Source organism: Anser brachyrhynchus (genome assembly GCF_964034855.1).
Source record: "Anser brachyrhynchus genome assembly, chromosome: 2".
Taxonomy (NCBI): Eukaryota; Metazoa; Chordata; class Aves; order Anseriformes; family Anatidae; genus Anser; species Anser brachyrhynchus.
The window spans coordinates 557817-577812 of NC_137695.1; the positions used below are offsets into that span (position 1 = coordinate 557817).

General features: G+C 60.3%; 1 protein-coding gene across 2 annotated transcripts in view; it reads right to left on the reverse strand.

The window, feature by feature from the left end:
- Nucleotides 1–16516, reverse strand: part of AGAP3 (ArfGAP with GTPase domain, ankyrin repeat and PH domain 3) — a 139761-nt gene extending 123245 nt beyond the window's left edge. The window contains exon 1 of one of the 2 annotated variants that reach the window (XM_080581339.1): nucleotides 16135–16507. In XM_080581339.1, coding sequence (XP_080437465.1) covers nucleotides 16135–16411 — 277 coding nt within the window. In that variant the 5' untranslated portion in view covers nucleotides 16412–16507. Of the gene's footprint in view, nucleotides 1–16134 lie in introns of both variants that reach the window. The other variant, XM_080581340.1, reaches the window with a different exon arrangement.
- Nucleotides 16517–19996: the final 3480 nt, after the last annotated feature.

Here is a 19996-nt window from a genome sequence, read left to right on the forward strand (position 1 = left end):
GCTCAGGCCGCGAGGCTGTGGGAGGCTGCGGGCTGAGTCACCGAGCCCGGCGGTGAGTCACAGCAGGCAACGGAGCCCCCGGGGATGGACGGTGCTGCCAGAGCAGCCCCGCTGCTGGCGGCTCCCCGGGGACCCGGGCAGCCGAGCTGACCCAGCGGGGACGCGGCAGGAGGTCCCCACGCCGCCGGCGGCGCTTTGGGGACGGCCAACGGCAGGCGCCAGGCCGGCCTCCGCGCCAGGCGCCTCCTACCTAAGAATTAAAATAAACCGAAATCTCATTAACCACACGTTTATTTTAGTGTGCCGCCTAAATCTGGCACCCTCCACTGGGGTTTGGGACTGGCAGAATGAGCTCAAGGAGAAGAGGGGGACATGGGGCTGCGGCGAGCACTGCGGGGCCGGTGCTCCAGCCGGGCTCCTGGGACGCGCCGGGCACAGGGCACCCGGGACAACTGGGAGAGGAGCGAAACGGGCCCGTGGTTTTGTAAGGGAAGAGATGGCAGCGGTGGGAAGGACTTCAGCCATTGACGCGGCCCGTTACTGCAGTCTCCACCAAAACACAAAGGAGAAAGCAGGGTGCTCACAGCCCGTTCCTGCACCTCAACACGGCTGCGGACAGCACAGCGGGTCCGCTCCCATTTAACCCAGCACCAAGAGACCAGAAGAAGGCAACTTGCGTGACAGCTGCCTAACGCCTGGTAGGCGCTTCCCAGTTCTCAGGTTGTAACTCAGAACGGACACAGACACCAAAACCAGCCCCCAAGCAGGAGTTCCAGCTGGCAGGAAGGAGGCTCCCCCTGCCCCCCAGCAGCACGTCCGTGCCGGGCGGGTGCCGGAGCCCTGGCCCAGGCTGCCCCGAGAGGGGCTGGGGGCTGCTCCCTGCACAGCTCCAGCAGCGCCTGCCCGTGGGGCTGGGCGCCGGCTCCGGGGGCTGCTGGAGCACGCCTGGGACCAGAGGGACCGGGGGGGGCCTCCAGCCCCAACCAGGCTGGGATTCTGCAGCTCGAATGGTAATTCACAGCAGCAAACTCCGAACCCACGTGGATCTTTGCCTGCGCTGCCAAGTCCCAGCAAACCCAGCTGGGCTCCCTTCAAAGCATGCGGCCAAACAGGAGGAGCAGGAGCTGCTGCACGGCTCCGCAGGCTCCCTGCCCTGGGGAACACACTTGACCGGACACAGAACAAACATCAACCGACTCTGCCTGCTAGCCTGAGGTACGGCAACACCCGTGTGGAGGGCACTCTGATGGGTGAAGACGAAAAGGCCACTGGACTGAAAATCAGTGGGTGCTTACAGATCCGTGCTCACGCTGCTGGGGCCTCAATCAATAACAGCTCAGCAGCGACGTGTGCACCTACTGCAGCATGCAAGCTCACATGCCTCCCTGTTCATCGCTGGAAAATGAAAATGCTTGTGTGAGGGGAAAAAAAAAACAACTTACATGAAGAAAATAGGGTTTTTCGTTCTGGGTTTGGGGGTGGTGTGCTTGTTTGTTTGCTTGTTTTTAATTGTCTTGATAATGAATCATGGTAAAGACCAGTAGTCTACAGAAAAAAATAAAGAAAACAATTTGGCTGAAGACCTAACCTAGCTTAGAGGCTAGCAACACACAAATACAAAAAAAAAAGGTAAGAAAGGAGAAAAGAGGAGGAAACAGATGTCAATATGATCTTGAGTACAGGAAGTATAAAAATTGGTATAGGAAGCTGAAAACTTTGGTGAAAAAAAGTCTTTGACAATGCTAAGTACAACAGGAAGCAGCTTTGCAAGCTATAGTACCACTGCGCAGATCCTACAGGACGGATACAGCAAAAAATAACTGCAGCAGATACCAGAGAGCAGATCTGGTCCGCAAGTACTTGCACTGGTACCATTAAAAAGCAGAATGACATATTCATAACATACAAAGACAAATGCAAAAGTTCAAAGCCATTAGCAAAATATACACACACATATATATAAAGAACAACGTTTAAACAACAGAACTTTAAAAGACGTGAACAACTTGTAATGGTTTTAGAAGAGAGAGTTCACAGAAGATAACTCTTTCCTGCTCGTGCTGATTTTTAATAAATTTGGAAAATGTAATGAATTTGGAAATATATAAAATAAATTTTAATAAATTTGGAAATACTGAAGATATTCAGGACTGGCTGAAACAGAATGAAGTTACCTTAGTATACAGAAAAGAACGCCCAGACTTCCCCAAGTAACTATACGCTATTTGGCTTGAAATCGACCTCCTATAAAGCAAGGGGGAGGATTACACGGAACTGACACTTTTAAACAAAAATTCAGGTTACAGATATGATTTCATTCTCAAAGGTGTTGAATGTAGCTGATAAGGCAACTCTGTCTAAATTGTCAGGAAGGCGTGACTTACAGCCATACGACATTCCTGTTATACATCAACACTCAACGTCATTCATGTTAAACGCAGCAAGAACTGGCTAACTGACCAAGCCCAGAACGCGCCCATCCAGAGCCTTCCCGCTAACAGGTAAGGGGATATCTCAGGGGGCTCTGGAGGAACCCCAGCGACCGGGGGAAGCTCCAGACAACTGGGAAAAACCAACGCCATGGCCATCTCCAGGGTGCACGAGCTGGCAAAGGGAGGAAGCGTCAGGACAGCCTGCGTCAGGGGTCCCCGCGGGGACACCGGAGCGCATCCTCTCGGAAGCCACCCCCAAGGACACAGGGACCAACCGGGAAGTCGGGAGCAGCCCGCGGGGGTTTGCCAGAGGCGAACCACCCACGGTCAGCACGACCGCCTCGTGCAGGGGCTGCGCTGAGGAGCCGCGGGCGGGACAGCCAGCTGCGGGGAGCGCTCGGCGCTCAGCACCCAGCCCGCGCTCAGTACCGGGCGGGCACCCTCCCACACCTCCACCGGCCACCCGCGCGCTGACAGGGAGCCCCCCAGACCTGCGGGCCGCGCTCACGCCGGAGGGTGCAGGGGGCTCTAACGCCAGCACCTGGAGCAACGCCGGGCCTGGCAACGCCGAACCTGATCGAGCTCAACGCGGAGGCGCTCCCGGGTCCGCGTTTGGGGCAGAGCGACCCCCGCGCGGGCCGGGAAGCCGCCGGCCGCGAGCCTCCTCCCTCAGGGGGCCGGGACGGCCGAACGCGAGCAGCACGCGCTGCTAACAGGCAGGCTGCGCCCGAGGCCGCGTTGGGGGCACGGCCGCTGGGCAGGGGGAGCGTAACACCTCTCCACTCAACACCAGTGAGGCTGCACCAGCGTGGGACTCCCCAGTGCAAGGGGGATGCCGAAATACTGGCGAGGGTCCCACGGATGGCCACCAGCGGTTCCACAAGGCCAGCGAGGAGAGGGGCTCCCGCAGCCCAGCAAAGGGCCGACCTAACAGCTGCCCTCAGCCGCCTGAAGGATCATCGGAAGGATGCAGTCAAACCCTTCGCAGCAAGAGCAGACAGCGTGACAAGGAACAAGAGCCCCACGCCACAGCTTTGGACCGTAGAGACAAGGTATTGGAAAACAAAACCTCACCGCTGTGGGCGCAGCACCTGCCAGAGACGTGCTGCAGGCAATTTCCCTCCTGCAACGTCCTCCAGATGCAGCCACGGGCAGCCTGGGGATAGCTCGGCTTTGAGGGAGTTGCAGCAACACGTCTCTGATACTGGGAACGAACTGAAACCAGACCCAATACTACTCAAGCCTTTCCCTCTGCGATGCAGTAACTGCAAGTAAGACCATGGCTGAAAAACACCTGGTGGATGCTGTAACTCAGAGAACCGTAAATGCGGAGGACTGGGATGTGGGTGAGTGACCCGAGTTGCTCTGCAAGCAGAGCCCACTCAGCTAAAGCACCTCTCTGTACAGCCAGCGCAAGGTGTTGTGACCAGGGAGAACCAGCCATCCCGTCCCTCTGGGAGGGCTGCTTAAATCCGAGGAGAGGTTCAAAGGCCAGAGCAGATGAGCAGCTCACCATTAGTCCTCAACGCAGCGCTAAAGCTAAAGAGCTGAAGGATCCTCGGATAGGACAGCCAACAGAGAAAAGACCTGGATTTACAGTAAGTGTAACCGCAGTTGAGTCAAATAACTGTGTATTGCCTACAGTCTCATTTTTGTACTTCAAGGACACTGGGTAAGGGAAAAGCCATAAAAATTATCCAAAGGCCACAATAAATGAACTCACCAAGAGACATTTAAAGAGCATTATGTGATCAACTTCCCAAAAAGAACACAGAGAGAATTGATTACGATGTAAAAGTAAACTTTTCAGGGAAGTATTTTCAGGTAACAAAGTTTTACTTAGTCCCACCTAAAGAAAGAAATAGTAAATGGAACTTTAAACCAGACAAAGGCAAATCAGAAATTAAATGCTAGCTAACTAATGCTAGGGGAACTAACAGCTGGAACAACCAGCCCACGGACACAGTGGATTGGGTGGCGTTGCAGCGCCAGGATGCGGAACTACTTGGAGGTTTTTCAAGACCAACTGGACAAAGCTCTCATCAGGCTGCTCCGACGGCAACGCTGACCCAGCTTTGCTCAGATGTTGCACCAGAGACCTCCCAAGGTCGCTCCCAGCACCAGAGGCTCTGTGGTTCTCCACCTCTACGTGTTTCTGAGGCCAAGCTGCGTGCGTGCCTGGGGAACGCTTCACCCAAACCACTGCAGCTAAGCAGCAGGGGAACAGCGCAAACGCTCCTAGTTCTCACTGCACAGTAATTTCCACAGGACAGACACACCAGTCTCAAACTCTGTGTTTAAAAAACAAACAAACAAACCCCTGACTGAGCTCCACTTTTAGGTATCTTCTCCTCACAAGAAAAACACTCTTCGGCCTCCCCCCCAGCCTCTCACAACCACGACTTCCTCGTGCCCTTCAATCCCGCTCGCCCACCGTCCCGCCGCCACGCCGCTCTGCACAACCCTCTCCCCAAGAGCCCACCTCGAAGCAAGGACTACTGAGCAGAAGGGGGTTGGACAAGTTCTTCCACACCCGTTTCTGGTGTGCGCCGGGCCACGTGCCATTTTTGTGCTCTAATTTTACCCTAGACTTCATTTCCACGTCTTGCAGGCTACCGAAACATCCTTCACCAAATCCTCCAAAGAGACCTGTCAGGAGGAGGCGGCGCAGAAAAAAGACTGAAAAAACTGCCCAGCAAGTTCTTATGGCGTGCTGGAGCGAGGACAGCAAACAAACTGGACTCCACCGACGCAGATGTTACTGAACTCCACAGGCAAGATCCTGATGGAAGCAAATCTTCAAGGAAAAAAAAAAAAAGATTACAGAAAGCTGGCAGGTCCTCAAAGCAATGACGCTAATGGAACAAACAGAAATCATCCCAGTGCAAAGGAATGTAAGTGTGGTAAGAGACCAATTTGGCTAGCTCACACGAGCTCCTTATTGGTCTCAGACACAGGGAAGCGTGCATGGGGAAAGTGGAAATTAGGTCAGATTAATAAGGATAAAGCAGAAAAGAGTGGCATCAGCACCACGGACTGAACTCAAAATAGCTATGCAAAGAGACAACCAGAAACAAACAGGAAAGACAAGGTTCAATTCTTAGGTACGTTACTAAAAAACCGTAGAAGTGTGAAAAAGATTGACTGGCTTCTTGGTAGACAGAAAAAACAACAGAGATGTCACTGGCACTGAGAACAGAGCGTTTTATGCCTCTTCGTGTGAATCTTCACTATAAACAGCAAAGCAGTGTCCAGCAACGAGCAGCCAAAGTAATGACTAAGCTTTCAAAAAAAAAAAAAAAAAAAAAGCAATGTCAGATTTTGATTAACTTGACCCTGACACGCTTAATTGTCTGAAGCAACCTCAGATCTGCTCAAGCTGAGAGCTCAAAGCTAATGGGAAAGCAGCTACGCTGAAAACGCTAAGTAGCAGTGCCCGCCTATAAAAATGAGCAAATCGAGAAGCCAAGATCTCACAAAAAAATAAAAAATAACAATCTGTAAGTCCCTAGAAGACAAGGCAAGCAATAGTGCACGTGGATTTATCAGGAACAAATTGTGTCTACCCAGCGTCAGTTCCTTCTGCAGCAGGGTAGCAGACCCCCAGCACAGCAGAGAAGCAGATGTTCGGTACCGTACATTGTGATGTTTCTGACTGTTTCACACGGTACTTTCAAAATTAATTTAAGGAAGGATAAACCTATTATAGGCTGAGAACAATACTGATTAGATAACCACACTGAGAATATTTATCAGGGATAACCATACAAATTGAAACGAGCATCAACCTGCACTGGCGAGGTTTCTCCTAAGCTCAGCTCTTTTCAATGCTCTTATTAACAAACAGGATCACGAAGAAAGCATGCCTATTAAAATTGCAGGTGACATGAAACTAAGAGGGACTGCAAGGACTGGAATCCTAACTGGCTTTGTCAAATTGGAGAAATTGTCTAAATAGGATTAAACCCCAAAGGGATGCTTGCAAGGGCCTACACTTACGCAGGATTGACCAAGAACAGGAGGGAGCTGCCGGCAGCAGCCTTCCGAAAGGGATCTGGGGCCACACTTGGTCACAGCTCAGCAGGAGCCAGCACAGCCAGCCGCACGTGTCCCTGAGGGCAGCCGCCGGGCGCCCTGCCTCGCGCTGTCCCAGCGCTGCCTCCAGCCCCGGGCGCCCCCGAGGGGACGGGGTCCTGCGGGGAGAGCCCGGGGGGCACGGAGACGAACAGGGGACCAGGAACGGCCACGCGCGAGGTCCCGAAGTTATCGAGCCCAGAGAAGAAGGCTCCGCTGCGGTTTTCAGGTACAGAAGATGCTGCTGCAAAGAGGACGGGGACGGCCTGCTCCTCTTGTGCTCGGCAAACGGAAAAGGTTCACTTCGAACGTGCTACGGAAACCGACAAACACTGGGAGAGATTCCCAGGGAAGGCTTTAGGTACACTGCCACTGACTACCTTTTCAAGGCCAGTTAGACAAACCTCACGTACCTTCCCCGTGACCAAAGGAGGCCGCTCCCCACCCGCGGGCAGGCGCCGGGCTCCTCCGGACCCTGCCGGCCCCACCTGGAGCACAGCCGGCCTCGGCGTCGTGTCCTCTCCGGTCCACAACCTTCACGCTCTTGGTGCTGCTGCGAGCTCTCTGCTGCTTCTTAACAGCCTCAGAACATGGTCCTCACCCTCAGTTTTGCTGTTCCTCCGGTGCCTCGCACAGATCTGCCCTTAGCACCTTCCTTTCTCCCTCTGCACTTCTGGGCAGCTTTGTGTGCTCATTTAGTATCTCTCAGCTCTGTGTCGATGATTCATAGTTCTGCCTTTCTATTCCTGGACCATCTCCTGTCCAAAATGAAGCCTCAGCTTATTCCCCCCTCCAGCATTTCAAGAGTGCACCCCCAAGGTGAAGTTCAACACGATTAAAGAGAGCCCTAACGAACCCCAGCTTTGCTCCCTCTTCCCCCAAGCCCTCGGGCTCGATGAGCGTGGGCATCGCCCCAACCCTGCCTGCCAGGGAAGGGCACAACTCAGACACTGTGATGGGGAGCAGAGGCCGTGGACCCAGCTCCTGCTCTCCCGTGTCCTTGTCCCTAAAACCCTTCTGGGCTACGCAGGCTCGAGACGCAGCCCCTGCGACCTGGCCTTGCAGCCAAAGACACCAGGCTTCCATGCTGCACCAACTCCAATGGCACCCGTCCCCCCAGAACTGTTCATAACAGATTTGTCGCTCAGCCGCGCTCAGTCGCAAGCTGCTGCTGAGCTCTCCTCACCCCTCTCGCCAGCAGGCCGAGCCTCGCTCCGAACCCCTCCTCCGGGCCCTCCTCTTCTGTCGCATCAGACGCGAGCTGCTCGCCTTCACTCCCCAGCTACTCGCACGCTGCAGCTCCTTCCTTCGCTGCTGCAGAGCTGCCTCCGCTCCCCCCAGACCAGGCCAGCAATCTCCATTTCCCGGCTGCTAAACTTCAGGCAAACACCTCCCTATTTCCTCCCGTTTGTACTTCATGTTTGAAAAGAGCTCTCTGTAAACAAGCTGAAATCTGCTTTATTATCCTCTTTCAAATTGCTCCTTAAAGCTCTCCTGTGCCTCCGTACCCTCCAGAATCATCAAAACCAGCCCAGCTTAGCCACCCGCCTCGTCCAGCCCCGCCGCGCCGCGGCCCGCAGCCGTCCCGCTGTCCGCAGGCCCCCCTCGCTCAGCGGCGCCCGTCTCCCACCTCTGAAACCTCCGGAGCTCCGCGCAGGGCTCTCTTTGTTCTGCGTCTTCACTGCATCTACCGCAGGAGGAACCCGTTCAGATTAGGCTCCAAGGTGTGATTGTAACGGGGGAAAACGAAGCAGCAAAAGCAGCAGAATCCCACCTGATCGCTGCCAAACAGAAGTGGCACGGTGCCCCCAGCCCCGCAGCACGCCGCCGTGCCAGGGCAGCACCGCAACCGGCCAGCAGCACCTGGGGGCCGAGGAAGAGGCAAGCACGCGCTAGAGGCTCATCTGAGCAGTTAAAAACCCCTTAATTAGGGACAGGAGGCACCGCTGGGCTAACTGTCCGAGTGGTCTGCAAAACCGCAGCAGGCTGCAGGCAAGCAGTAACCACGCTGCAGGGCTCACGTTTCAGGAGCTGACAGCCTGTGCCCTCCGCGGCAGGGCGAGACACCGGCTGAAACACCTCCAGCCGGCGGCTCCCAGCCCTCCAGGGCCACAGCACCGGCGTTAGGCCAGGGCTCTGGACACAGCAGCCTGCATGCAGCTAGCGAGCAACGGAGCCGCGGTGCTCCTGCCGACCGAGCGGATTTCATCACCACGCAGATGACACGGGAAGAGCGAGGTATCACACGGAGCCTCGGGCAAGAGCTTCCAGAGCGGCTCACGCCCGCCAGAGGCTGCGGCGCTGCGATGCAGCCCCACGGCAGCACGCCTCCAAGGATGGGGGTGAGCGTCCCGGCGAGGCCCCCCCGGACCCCCATTCTCTTCTCCTTCCTGGCCCGCCCGTCACACCCTGCCTGGGGTGTCCAACACGGGGAGCCAGGCAGCCCCCGCCGCCCACCTCCCACCTCCCAGCGTCACACAGCAGAACGGGAGCCTGCTGTGGTGAGCAGGAAACCAAAGCCTCGGCTTCTGGAAACATCAGGTTTTCATTCTGCGGGCAATCTGGTGAGCTCCGGGACTAACGCGTCCCGCGTTCAGCCTGCGTGATGCCACGGCCCTTCCCTCCGTGCGGCATCAGCTGCTCGCCCTGCTCTGTCCTGGGGTCTGCCTGTTGGTAGGAGCCTGGAAACAGCAGGGTCAGCTTTGGTCGGAACTGGACAACGGGTCTGAAAGGCACTGGGGCAGGAGGAGCAAACAGACACAGAACCGGGCTTAATCATACCAACCTCCTCCTAGCAGGAAAGCAGGTTAAAATTCTGGTGATTTATTGGCCTTCCCGCCTTGGAAGGCTCCTTGCTGAGTGCTCCTCCACCACACTCAGAAATCCACCTGGATACACACCCCCAGGCTGCTCGCGAACACCCAGAGCATCGCAAGAGGATGAAGAGAAGAAGGAAGGAAAAAGACACTTTCCATTTTCTTGCAGGGCACTGTGGGCAGAAGTAAGACAGGTGTGGTTTGTCCCCTCCACGCAGCTGCTACATGGGAGGCTCTGACCCACAAAGTCCTGGAGGTTGATTTAAAAAAAAATCGGATGCCAAGTAGGAGGGTGGGATCGTGAAAAGGAAAAGGAATTCTTCCCAGCAAGGGGTGCGACAGGAAGCATGATGGTGCTAGCCAAGGCTAAAAGCTCCATCCGTGGGCAAGCTGCTAGTGCAGCTCCTGCACCCCTCCATTTCCAGTAGCTGGGCTCGTGTCGGCCTTTCAGGGGAACGCTTCTTCCTTTGGAACTCATGGCCGCTGCCCACAGCCTCCTTCGCCCACCGCTAACCACGGTTAGGCAGATCAGTCCCCGTTAGGCACCACGGCAATCTGGTTTGGCTGCCCAGAGAGGCCGGCGGTGCTGCCAGCAGCTGGGGCTCACCAACGCCTCCACTCCTCACCCCAGAGGCGCTGAGAGCCCTGGCTCTGCCCAAGGCTCGCAGGTCTCCGGCCAAGCGCTGCCGGGAGCCCCATCACCCTCCTGGGAAGGGCTGCGAGGCGGCTGCTCGCAGCCACTCTGCGAGAGCCAACCCCACCTGAATTTCTGCTGCTGGGGCCTCACCAGGCAGAGCCCGGCCGCCCCAGCCGAGCACAGGAGAAACGCAGAAGCAGCAATCACGGACAGAAAATGAGCCCTGCTCAGGCACAGACACGAAGGCAGCTCTTGGGATGGGACCGGCACAGCCATCGCACCCCGAGAGCAGCCCCGGCTGGGGTGCAGAACCGCCTCTGAACAGGGAAAATACTGGGTGTAACCAAATGGAGACGGCCCTTGCTGGCAGAAAGGAGAGCTGAGTTTATATTGGTTCAAGGACAGCTGAATGAGCCAGGGGAAGAGGGACCCTTCCAGGACTAAGAACCGCACAGAAACCCTACCTAGCTCAGGAAGACCCGGTGAGGTCTGTCAAAACACGAAGACAAAGCCTCCTGCAGGCAGGCACTGGTTCTTACGCTCTTCACTGCGTATTTGATTTGTGCTGCCGTCACGATCAGTACATTTCATCAACAGACCTTCGCTGCAAGCCGCCTGTCTCTCACCAGCTCAAAAATCAGCACAACTCAGCAAAGTCAGGTCCATTTTGCTTTCCTACCCAGCCCCGACTACGCTTTGCCACCTCCTCATCCGTGCCCACGCCGGTGCTCCCGCAGGCACACCGTGAGCCCAGGAGGAACGGAAACCTGACCCAGCCAAAGCAAAACGAGAGCGTGGTTTCCAGCAGGGCAGCTCCCTGACCCCGCAGCGTGGACGCGAGTGCCAGCAGAAGGAAGGGAGGCGAGGCCGGGTAAGAGGAGCCACATCGCCCCTTACAGCAACCGCCACACGCTGTTGGATTGAAGGAATTGTGAAACTGCAGCCACAGAGGTCTGCTCTGATGCTCCCACATCCAAACCTGGCTCTTTGCCTGCGGCACACCTCCACATCCGCATCATTTCATCCAGCCACAGCACCAGAGCTCCCGGCCCCTCGGCACCAGAGACCTTCTCTTCCTTCCCTGTGACATCTGCAACTCCATCCTGCTCAGACTTCAGCTACTGAGACCACCCGCCCGTCCTGCTGCTGCTCCCTCCTCTCCCTCAGCATCAGGCAAGTTCTTCTGTTCTCCCGCCTCTCCCGCCCGTCCCTGTTTCGGAGCCGTCGCACTGCCCATCCGCGCACAGCACCTGCCAGGCGCCCTCGCGGATGGCTGTGGCCAGGGCACGAAGCCCCACTCAGCGGGCGGGCGCCTCTGCCCACGCGTGCCAGAGCCGTGCCCCGTGCCCTCCCCAGCTCCCAGGGCTCTCCTGCCCCCGGCTCCGGGGCCAGGCCACCACCAGCTCTGCTGGGCGAGGGCGCGCGCTGCGTGCGGTCCCTCTGAAGCTCCCACACGCGCCGGCCAAGCACCCAACACGACGTGCCATCGCAGCGGTTGCCCGGTCTCTCCTCCTTGCATTCCTTCGGCTACCTCTGCTCCAAATGCCCCCCAGAGCACAAGGCCAGGGTGGCCGAAGAGCCCTGGCCCGGTCTGCTGGGACTCGGACCTGCTCTGAGCTCCCAGCTCCTGCCCTGCACCCGCTGCCCCAGCAGGACCTGAGCAAGCCCCGTCCTTCCACCGCCACCATTCCTCGTGGTTTCCAAAACTTTGGGAATTCACAGGCACACACAAACAGGACAATTCTGCAGAGGTCATGGAATTGGCAGGAAAGAGCCGGCTCAGCAGAATGCTCTCCTTCCCCAGGGGTGTAATTTACTCCAGGCTGATTCAGCGGCGCGCGGCCACGCCGGTGCATGGCCCGGCAGGGCTCCGGCCAGCTCCACGAGGCAGCTCCCGCCTCCGTCCTGCGTGCTGCACATCGGCGCATCAGGAAGCCGCTCCGAAAGACGTTGGAGAAGGATTCTGAACAGCGCTGTAAAACTTCTGCAGGACTGACCAAAACGACAAAGTTCAGACAGTTGAATTCATCAGGAAAAAAGGGACAGGAAAGCGTCTTCGTCAGCTGGTACCAGTGGCTTTCAGCACACACACACACACAAAAATAGTACAAAAGGACTACTTCCTCTTAGAAAAACACACAGAAACCCAGGGTCTCGGAGATGCCCATTGAACAGTAGCTGCTTATTATTCACAGCAAGGTGGCTAATAAAGCAGAAAAAACCCTACAGGTACAGGCCCTTACGCTGTAACCTATCCCAAAGGCGCACCTTAACCAGGTGCCCTACGTTTATCTGACCGGGAAAAAGCTGAGCCCTGGGTACGAGGGGGTCGGCACGAAGCGCCCCGCAGTCCGTGCTGGCTTTCGGCGCGGTGAACCAGCCAGGAACTGGAGCAGCGCAAGGCCAACCCCAAAAGCGCCTTCTGCCCAGCCAAAGCCAAACGCGGAGCACAGCTAACCCAGCCACTCTGCTACCAGCCCAAGGGCTTTTTTCATCGTGTAACTCTTCCAGAGGGGTAACAGCAGGAAAACGTAGCAGAGAGCTTTCCAAATTATTCCCTCAATTGATGCTGGAGACGGAGAGCTTCTTGCCCCCGCCTCCTGGCCCCCAACCCTCTCACCACGGCTGACAACCTCCCCCAAGCTTTTCCTGAAGAGCTGAGCCTCCAGAGGGCTGGAAGACATACACATGGAAGCTAACGCTGGGAAAAAAGTCCTCACGGTTTGACAGAAGCTCTCTCCAAGCACCTCAGCTACTTCTCCTCTATCTCCTGTCTCCTCCCTCCTCAGCGCCGTAACTTCACGCACGCCGACCACCGCTGCGCAGCCGTCCTCCTGGCGCCCCACCACCGACCTCCTTGCTCCCCGATCCTCGCCGCCTCCTCCCACCGTCCTGCCCCGGCCAGACCCCTCTGCCTCCTGCTGCCAGCTCTCTCGCTACAGGCCTGGCTGTATTCTGTTCAGAGCAGCACAGCTAGAGGTCACATTGACTGCAAGCAGGGGTTGTACCAACCTCCCTACCAACGTTGCACATCATTTTGCTTTAAGCATACACAGAAATCTTTTATAGAGCTCCACAGCTTGCAGCAGTCTCCAGAATTTGGCAAAGAAGCCTGGGATGAGGGAGGGAGATGCTTTTTGCTAGCCCCCTGAAAATCTGTCCAAACTTGGCGGTTGGAAAGCACCGAGCACCGCCGGGTCTCGCCTGTGATTCAGCCGGCGTTGGGAACGTGTCAGAGCCCGCCGCGCTCCCCAGCCCCGCGCACCCACCAGCCTCCGCTCGCACCGCAGCCTCTGCGCCGAAGCTCGAGCAACGAAGAGGAGACCAAAATAAAGCCCGATTCCCCCTTCCTCCCACAGCGACAGTCTTAACAACATCTCAGTTTTCGTCCCAGGAGACGCTGCACCGGCAAGCAGCCACCAGCTCCTCCCGCGCTCAATTTTCGCCACTGTCACCAGCTCCAACCTCCCCTCGTTCCTCCCTGGGAAAAGCCTCGCTCCCCCCCGACCAGCAGGGCTACCGGCACTCCCGGCTCCACGGCCGCCTACCGACATGCTCCTGTTACCTCCCTTCGGCAGCGCTGCCTGCAGAAGGAGCCGCAAAGCCACAGTGGTTGTGCACGACATCTCCTGCTAACGCGCTTCCCCCTCCTGCCAGCCGGCATTGTTCGGAAGAGCAGAAGCTGCACCGACGCCTGCCCAGCCAGCCGGGCTGCAGCGCAGGGCGAAACGCACGGGCACGCTGCCGCAGCTGCCGAGCGGGAACTGGCCTACGTCCCTTTCATTTTTAAAAATGAAGGAACTGCCTACGGGAAAGGATCTGTTAAGGGAATACGGACAAGCTTTGCTGCGTCCAGCACTCGACACGGGAAGTCGGATTTCAGATTTCACTTGCAACTTAAATAGCACAAGGACAACAGCAGCAATGACCACAGAATCTGAACAAGAAAAACAAACAAACAGACCCCTCCTGCAGCCGTGTCTGTGTCAAGCCCAGAGCACACAGTTTAGAACGATATCTCGTCCCAGGCTGCCAAGATGCTTCGAGAAACGATAACTTATCTGTAGCAAAACCCTTCCAGTGCCTCATTACCCCCACCGTCACCTCGGTCTCTCACATTCAGTAATGTATCGCATTTAACTGCCCAATCGCAGCGTGTTTTCACCGGGACCGCTCTTTAATCCGGTGCCTAACAGGAAAACACAGATGCAGCACGGATAAGGAAACGGCCTGCGGGATTCCTGCTCTGCCAAAACAGAAGCTGGAAAGAAAGGAGCGATGGGGCCGGGGGGGACCAGGAGGCAGGGGTGGTTCCGGGCGCGGGGCAGGCACAGCGCCAGGAGAAGCCCGGCTCCCCCCTGCAGCCCCTTGCCCCTTGCTGTGGGGTTAAACGAGCCCACCACCATCCGCCTCGGGAAGCACCGGCCCTTCACAGCTGCACGTGAAAGGATTCTGTTTTCACACCTCCCTGCCAGCAGCAGCAGAACGCATGCAAAATGAGTGAAGTTGCCTAGAGACGCACCTAAACGGCAGTGTGCTCATCGCCAGCCTACAACTGTTTACATCCTGAAGGACACGGCTCAGGTAGGCAGCAGCAGGTAAGAACAGAAAGCTGCGAGGGAAGCGGCGAGGTGCTGCAGCACAGAGAGGCCGGGCGGGGGGACACGAGGAGCCCCCGGGGCCTCTGCGCAACGCCCGAGCAGCGGCCGGTTTTCACGCAGCCACCTTTAGCGTGGGTCGGTGCTGTCCCATGGCATGGTGAGCGCAAGCAGCATCAGGCACCGTAATCACGGCCACTGCACCCACAGGCGTTGGCGGCGGCTGAGAGCCTGCAGGAAGGCAGCAGGAAGGTGGCACGACGGCCCCGGGGCGACGGCCCCCAGGCAGGGCCATCCCGGCCCCCCCAGCTGGGGGCGGCTGCAGCCCCGCACCCTCCCCCTGGGCCCCGGAGCTAATCCCATCCCTCTTCATCTCATTGAATTCCATTAATTCAATGACTTTCTGTGGCAGGAAATCTCACGGAGCAGTCTCAGAAGTGAAGAAGCCCCCTCCTTTTTATTGGTTTTACATTTCCTCCGTTCCGATCTCGTGGAACGCCCTTTGTTCTTGCACCGCAAGACAGACGAGGCAATTTCTCAGATTTACGTTCCCCCGACCGCTCGATCCTTCAGGCCTCTGCCGCAGTCCCTCTCGCCTTTCTTCCTCCCGAAGCGGCCGCCCGAGGCCTGACGCAGGACGCGGCGGCCCGGCTGAGCGCGGCCCAGGCCCCGCGGCGGCTCCCTGCCCGGACCGACCCCGGGGGCCGCGGCTCTCCGGGACCGTCCGTCCCCGCGTGCCTCCCGCAGCCACGTTTCGGGGTAGGCCGTGGGCAGCGGGCCCGAGCGCAGACAAGGAGAAGCGCAGCGGGGAGCCAGCGGTGCCAGCTGGGAAACCAGCCACGGCTCCTCGCGGGGACCCAGCGGCGCACGCAGCACCGGCGCTGCCCTGATTCTGCCCGGGGCGAAGCCCTGCTGCAGAGCCGGGAGGTTTCGGGTCACCGCAGGGCCCCTTCAGGTCGGGCCGCGACCCCCAGCCTGCGGCCGGCCCCGGGCCCCCAGGACGCGGCCGCGAGCTCCCCTCCGTCCCCTCGCCCCCCGCCCCGCCTCGGTCCCGCCGCCGCAGACCCCGGGCCCGGCCCGCGGCTCCCTGCGTTTTTAACGGCCCCGGGCTCGGGCCCGGCCGGCCGCGATCGCCGCCCGATGCCGGCAGCCGGGGGCTCCCCCCCGCCCGGAGCTGGGCCCCGGGGCCGCCCCCGCCCCGCTCCCCGCCGCCCCCCGGCGGAGGCCGCGGCCCCGGGGCGGGGACGGGCGCCGAGGCCCCTCCGCGCCCCGCAGGCCCCGCGACCGCCTCCGCCGCAGGCCGCGGCCCCGCCGCTCCGCCGCCCCCGCGGGCCCGCAGTGCCGGGGGCGGCCGCCGCTGCCGCTGCCGCTGCCGCTGCGGCGGGGCCCCGGGGCGGCCCGGCCCGGCCCGGCGGGCGGCGGGCACGGCTCCAGCGGCACGGGGGCGGGCAGCGGGCGAGGCCGCCGCCCCCGGCGGGCACCGGGAGCAGGTGCAGCGGGCGGCGGGGACAAAGGGCGGCGCGGGGCGGCTCGGTTCGGTTCGGTTCGGCCCGGTTCGGCCCGGCGCCGCCGCTCACCCTCGATGGAGATGACGTGCTCGCGGATCTGGCTCTGCAGCGCCAGGTCCTCCACGCGCTCGATGAGGTCGTAGATGGCGTAGATGTTGGGGTGCACCGACTCGAAGCGCCCGATCTCCGCGCGGATCGCCGCCGAGTTGGACAGCCCGAACTGCGGCGGCGGCGGCCCGCCGGGCTGCGGGCCCGAGGGGCCGGGCACCGGCACCGGCACCGGCCCGCCCGGCGCCGCCAGGCTCTGCTGCTGCGGGCTCTGCCCGGGCCCGCCCTGGAAGTTCATGGCGGCGGCGGCGGCGGCGGGGGGGGGGCCGGCGGTCAGCGGCGCGGGGCCGCCGGGAGCCGCTGCATGGCCGCGCTGGGCGGGCGGTGCCGGCGCTGCGGCTCGGCCGCCCCCGCCGCTCGCTGCGCTCCGCGCCCGCCGCTCCCCGCCGCCGCCGGCCGCGTCACGCCCCGCCCCCGCCCCGCGTCACCGCGCGCCCGGCCGGCCCCGGGGCGGGACGGGGCGGGAGGGGGGGGGGGGGGCGCCGGGAGAGGGGGGGGGCGCGGTGCTGCGGGGCCCGCTCCGCCCCCGCCGGGCCCCCCCCCGCGCAGCCCCCGCCGCCCCCCGCCGGGCGGTGTCCGGTCCCCGCTCGGTGCCGCCCCCCCCCGCCCCGCGGCCCCCCCCGCTTCCACCCGCGCCGGTCTCGGCCCCCGGGGCCCGGACCGGGATCGCTCCGCACGCTCCCCGAGCCGCGCTTCGCCTCCCCGCTTCGTTCGGGGGGTCGTCGCCGCGCCCCGCCCCGCCAAGGTCACCCCTCGCGGTACCGGGGGGTCGGTGCCCGGCAGTCCCCGGCGGTGCCCCGGTGGCCGCGGGTCCCTCGCGGGTGCCGCTCGGTGCCGCTCGGTGCCGCTCTCCGGTCCGTTCCCGACCCCGCGGCACCGGCACGGGGGTGTGGGGCTCACAGGGCAGGAGCCTGGTCCCGGGCTGGGGGCTGCTGTGGGCCGGGCCCAGCCGCTGCCCGGTGTCAGAGCAGAGCCGGCTCCGGCTGCCCCAAAGGGCCACGGCTGGGCCGCGAGTGCTGCCGGCTGTGCTGCTGGGGGAGCAGAGTTAGGGAAGGGGGGGAAAAAATATTGCTGCAGCACAGCAGCTGGGAGAGAGGAGAGAGAAACGTGAGAGACCCTGCAGCCCCCAGGGGAGCGCGGCAGGAGGTGCTCCAGGCACGCAGCACAATTCCCCTGCGGCCCGAGGAGAGGCCCCTGGTGGAGCAGGCTGTCCCCCTGCAGCCCACGGGTCCCACACGGAGCAGATCTCCACGCTGCAGCCCGTGGAGGAGCCCCCGGTGGAGCAGGTGGATGTGGCCTGGAGGAGGCTGCGGCCCACGGAGAGCCCCCGCAGGAGCAGGCCCCGGGCCGGAGCTGCAGCCCGTGGAGAGGAGCCCCCGCAGGAGCAGGGGGTCTGGGGGGAGCTGCCGCCCGTGGGGGACCCGTGCTGGAGCAGTTTGCTCCTGGGGGATGGACCCCGTGGGACGGAGCCGTGTGGGAGCAGTTCTTGAGGAGCTGCTGCCTGTGGGCAGCCCCCGCAGGCTCAGCTCGGGTGAGTCTGTTTTGCCCGTGACGGTAATTGTGGAGTGACCTCCCTGTCCTTATCTCATTATCTCAGCCCCTGAGCCCCTTTTCATCATAGTTTCTCCCCTTCCTTTTTTTTGGGTAGAGGGTGAGAGTGTGGCGTGCCGGGGCTGAGATGCCACCAGCGCGAAGCCGTGGCGGGGGCACTGGCAGGTGGGGGTGGGCACCACTGGGTCCCCCCAGCGAAGGCGCACACGGGGTGCGCCGACCCAGGGCCTGGAGATGGGGCGGGGGGAGCACAGCACACCCCGGCCGAGCGGGGCTCAGCAGAGTGAGAGCACCTCTCAAAACGCTGAGAAACAAAGAAACTGGGATCATAAGCCCTGGCTGGTGAAGTGCGATTCGGGAGGCAAAGCGCCAAGGAAGGACTCTCCGAGAGAACCCAGCCCAGAGCGGTTCCTTCTCCCATCGCATCAGGAGCCGCGGCCCCCAGGGGCCACCCGGAGCCCACCCGGGGGTATCGGGGCAGGGGCTGGGGCACAGAGGACAGGCAGGGGGCTCAGGGGGGCTCTGGGGACCGGGGGCAGGCTGGGCACAGGCATGGGCGCAGCCATGGGGGGGTCACCGGTGCAGCCCCAGGCAGGTTGGTGCATCCCTGAGCCCATTACGGGGCAGAGGGGCAGGGTGGGGTGGGTGGCACCCAGTCGTGGGCTGGGGAGGAAGGGATGGCAAAGCCAAACGAGCCGGGCACTCGGATGGTGCTCCTGGGGCGCTCAGAGCAGAGAAACGGGGGGCCCACGGACGGTGGGAGGTGGCTGGGAGGGCTGCGGGGGCACCCGGCCGACGTGGTCTGCAGGAAGCCCGGACACAGAGGAGGAGGAGGACGATGGCCATGGCAGCGTCAGTGACTAGAAAAACTTCCCCGGGCTCAGGAAATCTTGCGGGATGCGAGTAGCTGGGTGCTGGGTGAGTGTGGGACAGCCACCTCCCTGCCCTCTCTGTCTCCCCCTTTTGGCCTGTAAGGGTTCCTCCGGAGCTCGCCCACGGAACCGGGCACTGGCTGGGGCTGGAGGCACCTCCGGGCCCCCGGTCCCAGCCCTGCTCCAGCAGCACCCGGAGCAGGTCCGTGTCCAGGCTCCTCCTGGGATGGAGCCCCCGGCTCCTCTCTGCACAGCCTGGCCCGAGGCTCCGGACCCACACGGGACAGGAGTGCATCCTTTCCACCCCCACAACCACCACCATGAGCAGTTATTTAAAAAAAAACAAAACACAAAGCCCTTTTATGAGCGTCTTGTTGAAAGCTTTCAGAAAATCCACGTTCGTTGCACTGATTGGATCAGCCTCACCTGGACGCTTGTTTACGCTTCCAAAGACCTCTTCGTGGATCTGAGTCACCAGCTCTCTTTACAAAAGCCAGGCTGACTCTTCCCTAATTTGTCATATTTAACCACATCTACTCCTATTCTTTGTTATATTTGCTATTGAATTATTTGGTACAGAAGTTAGCCGTAGTGGTTTGCAGTTCCCAGGCCGTGCCCAGAGCCCTTTTGAAGATGTATTTTTATTATTTTTATTTTTATTTTTGTTTTGGTTTTGTTTTTATTTTTATTTTTATTATTTTTATTTTTATTATTTGTGTCTTCCTATTCCTGTTCGCAGCAGGTAACGCAAATGCCCGGCTGCAGAGGCACCGAGCAGCTGCCTCCCACGTCTGAGTGTCTCCGGAGGGCTGCAGGGTGCCACGGCCCCCACCAGCCCCACACAGCGACACGATTTTCTGCAGGTCCCTGGGAGCACTGACCGTATGAAATGGCCTTCTGCCCAGTATCACCATCGTGGCTTATGTTCCTCCATAAAGCTCTGGTACCACGTGCTGAGGCTTCCACAGTACGTGTGCCTAAGAAAAGACCAACCAGGCAGGGTTGCCCTGTGGGCATCTCCCAGTTCCTCCGCAGTTAGGAACCTTCATTTCATCACCTCCAGATAAGAGGGATGACAATGGCCAAAGCCGCTCTCCGGGGACCGTCCCCAGGCACCCCACGTCCCGCGGCAGCGCCAGCAGCAGGCTGCGGCTCCCGGGCGCTGCTGAGCCGCGTGCGCGGTCCCGCACTGCGAGGCTCCGGGGCGAGCAGCAACTTTGTCATCTCTTCGGCAGAGCCATTGCAGCCTGGGGAGCTCCTGGAGGTCCATGCGGAGATTTTGGTGCTTCCATGAGGCCAGTGGGGCCGAGGCAGCAGGTTCGGCCTTTGTTTATAAATACATATGGGTATGTATGCACACATGCGTCTGTTTCAGTGTTTTCCTTTTCTTTCCTGGAGAA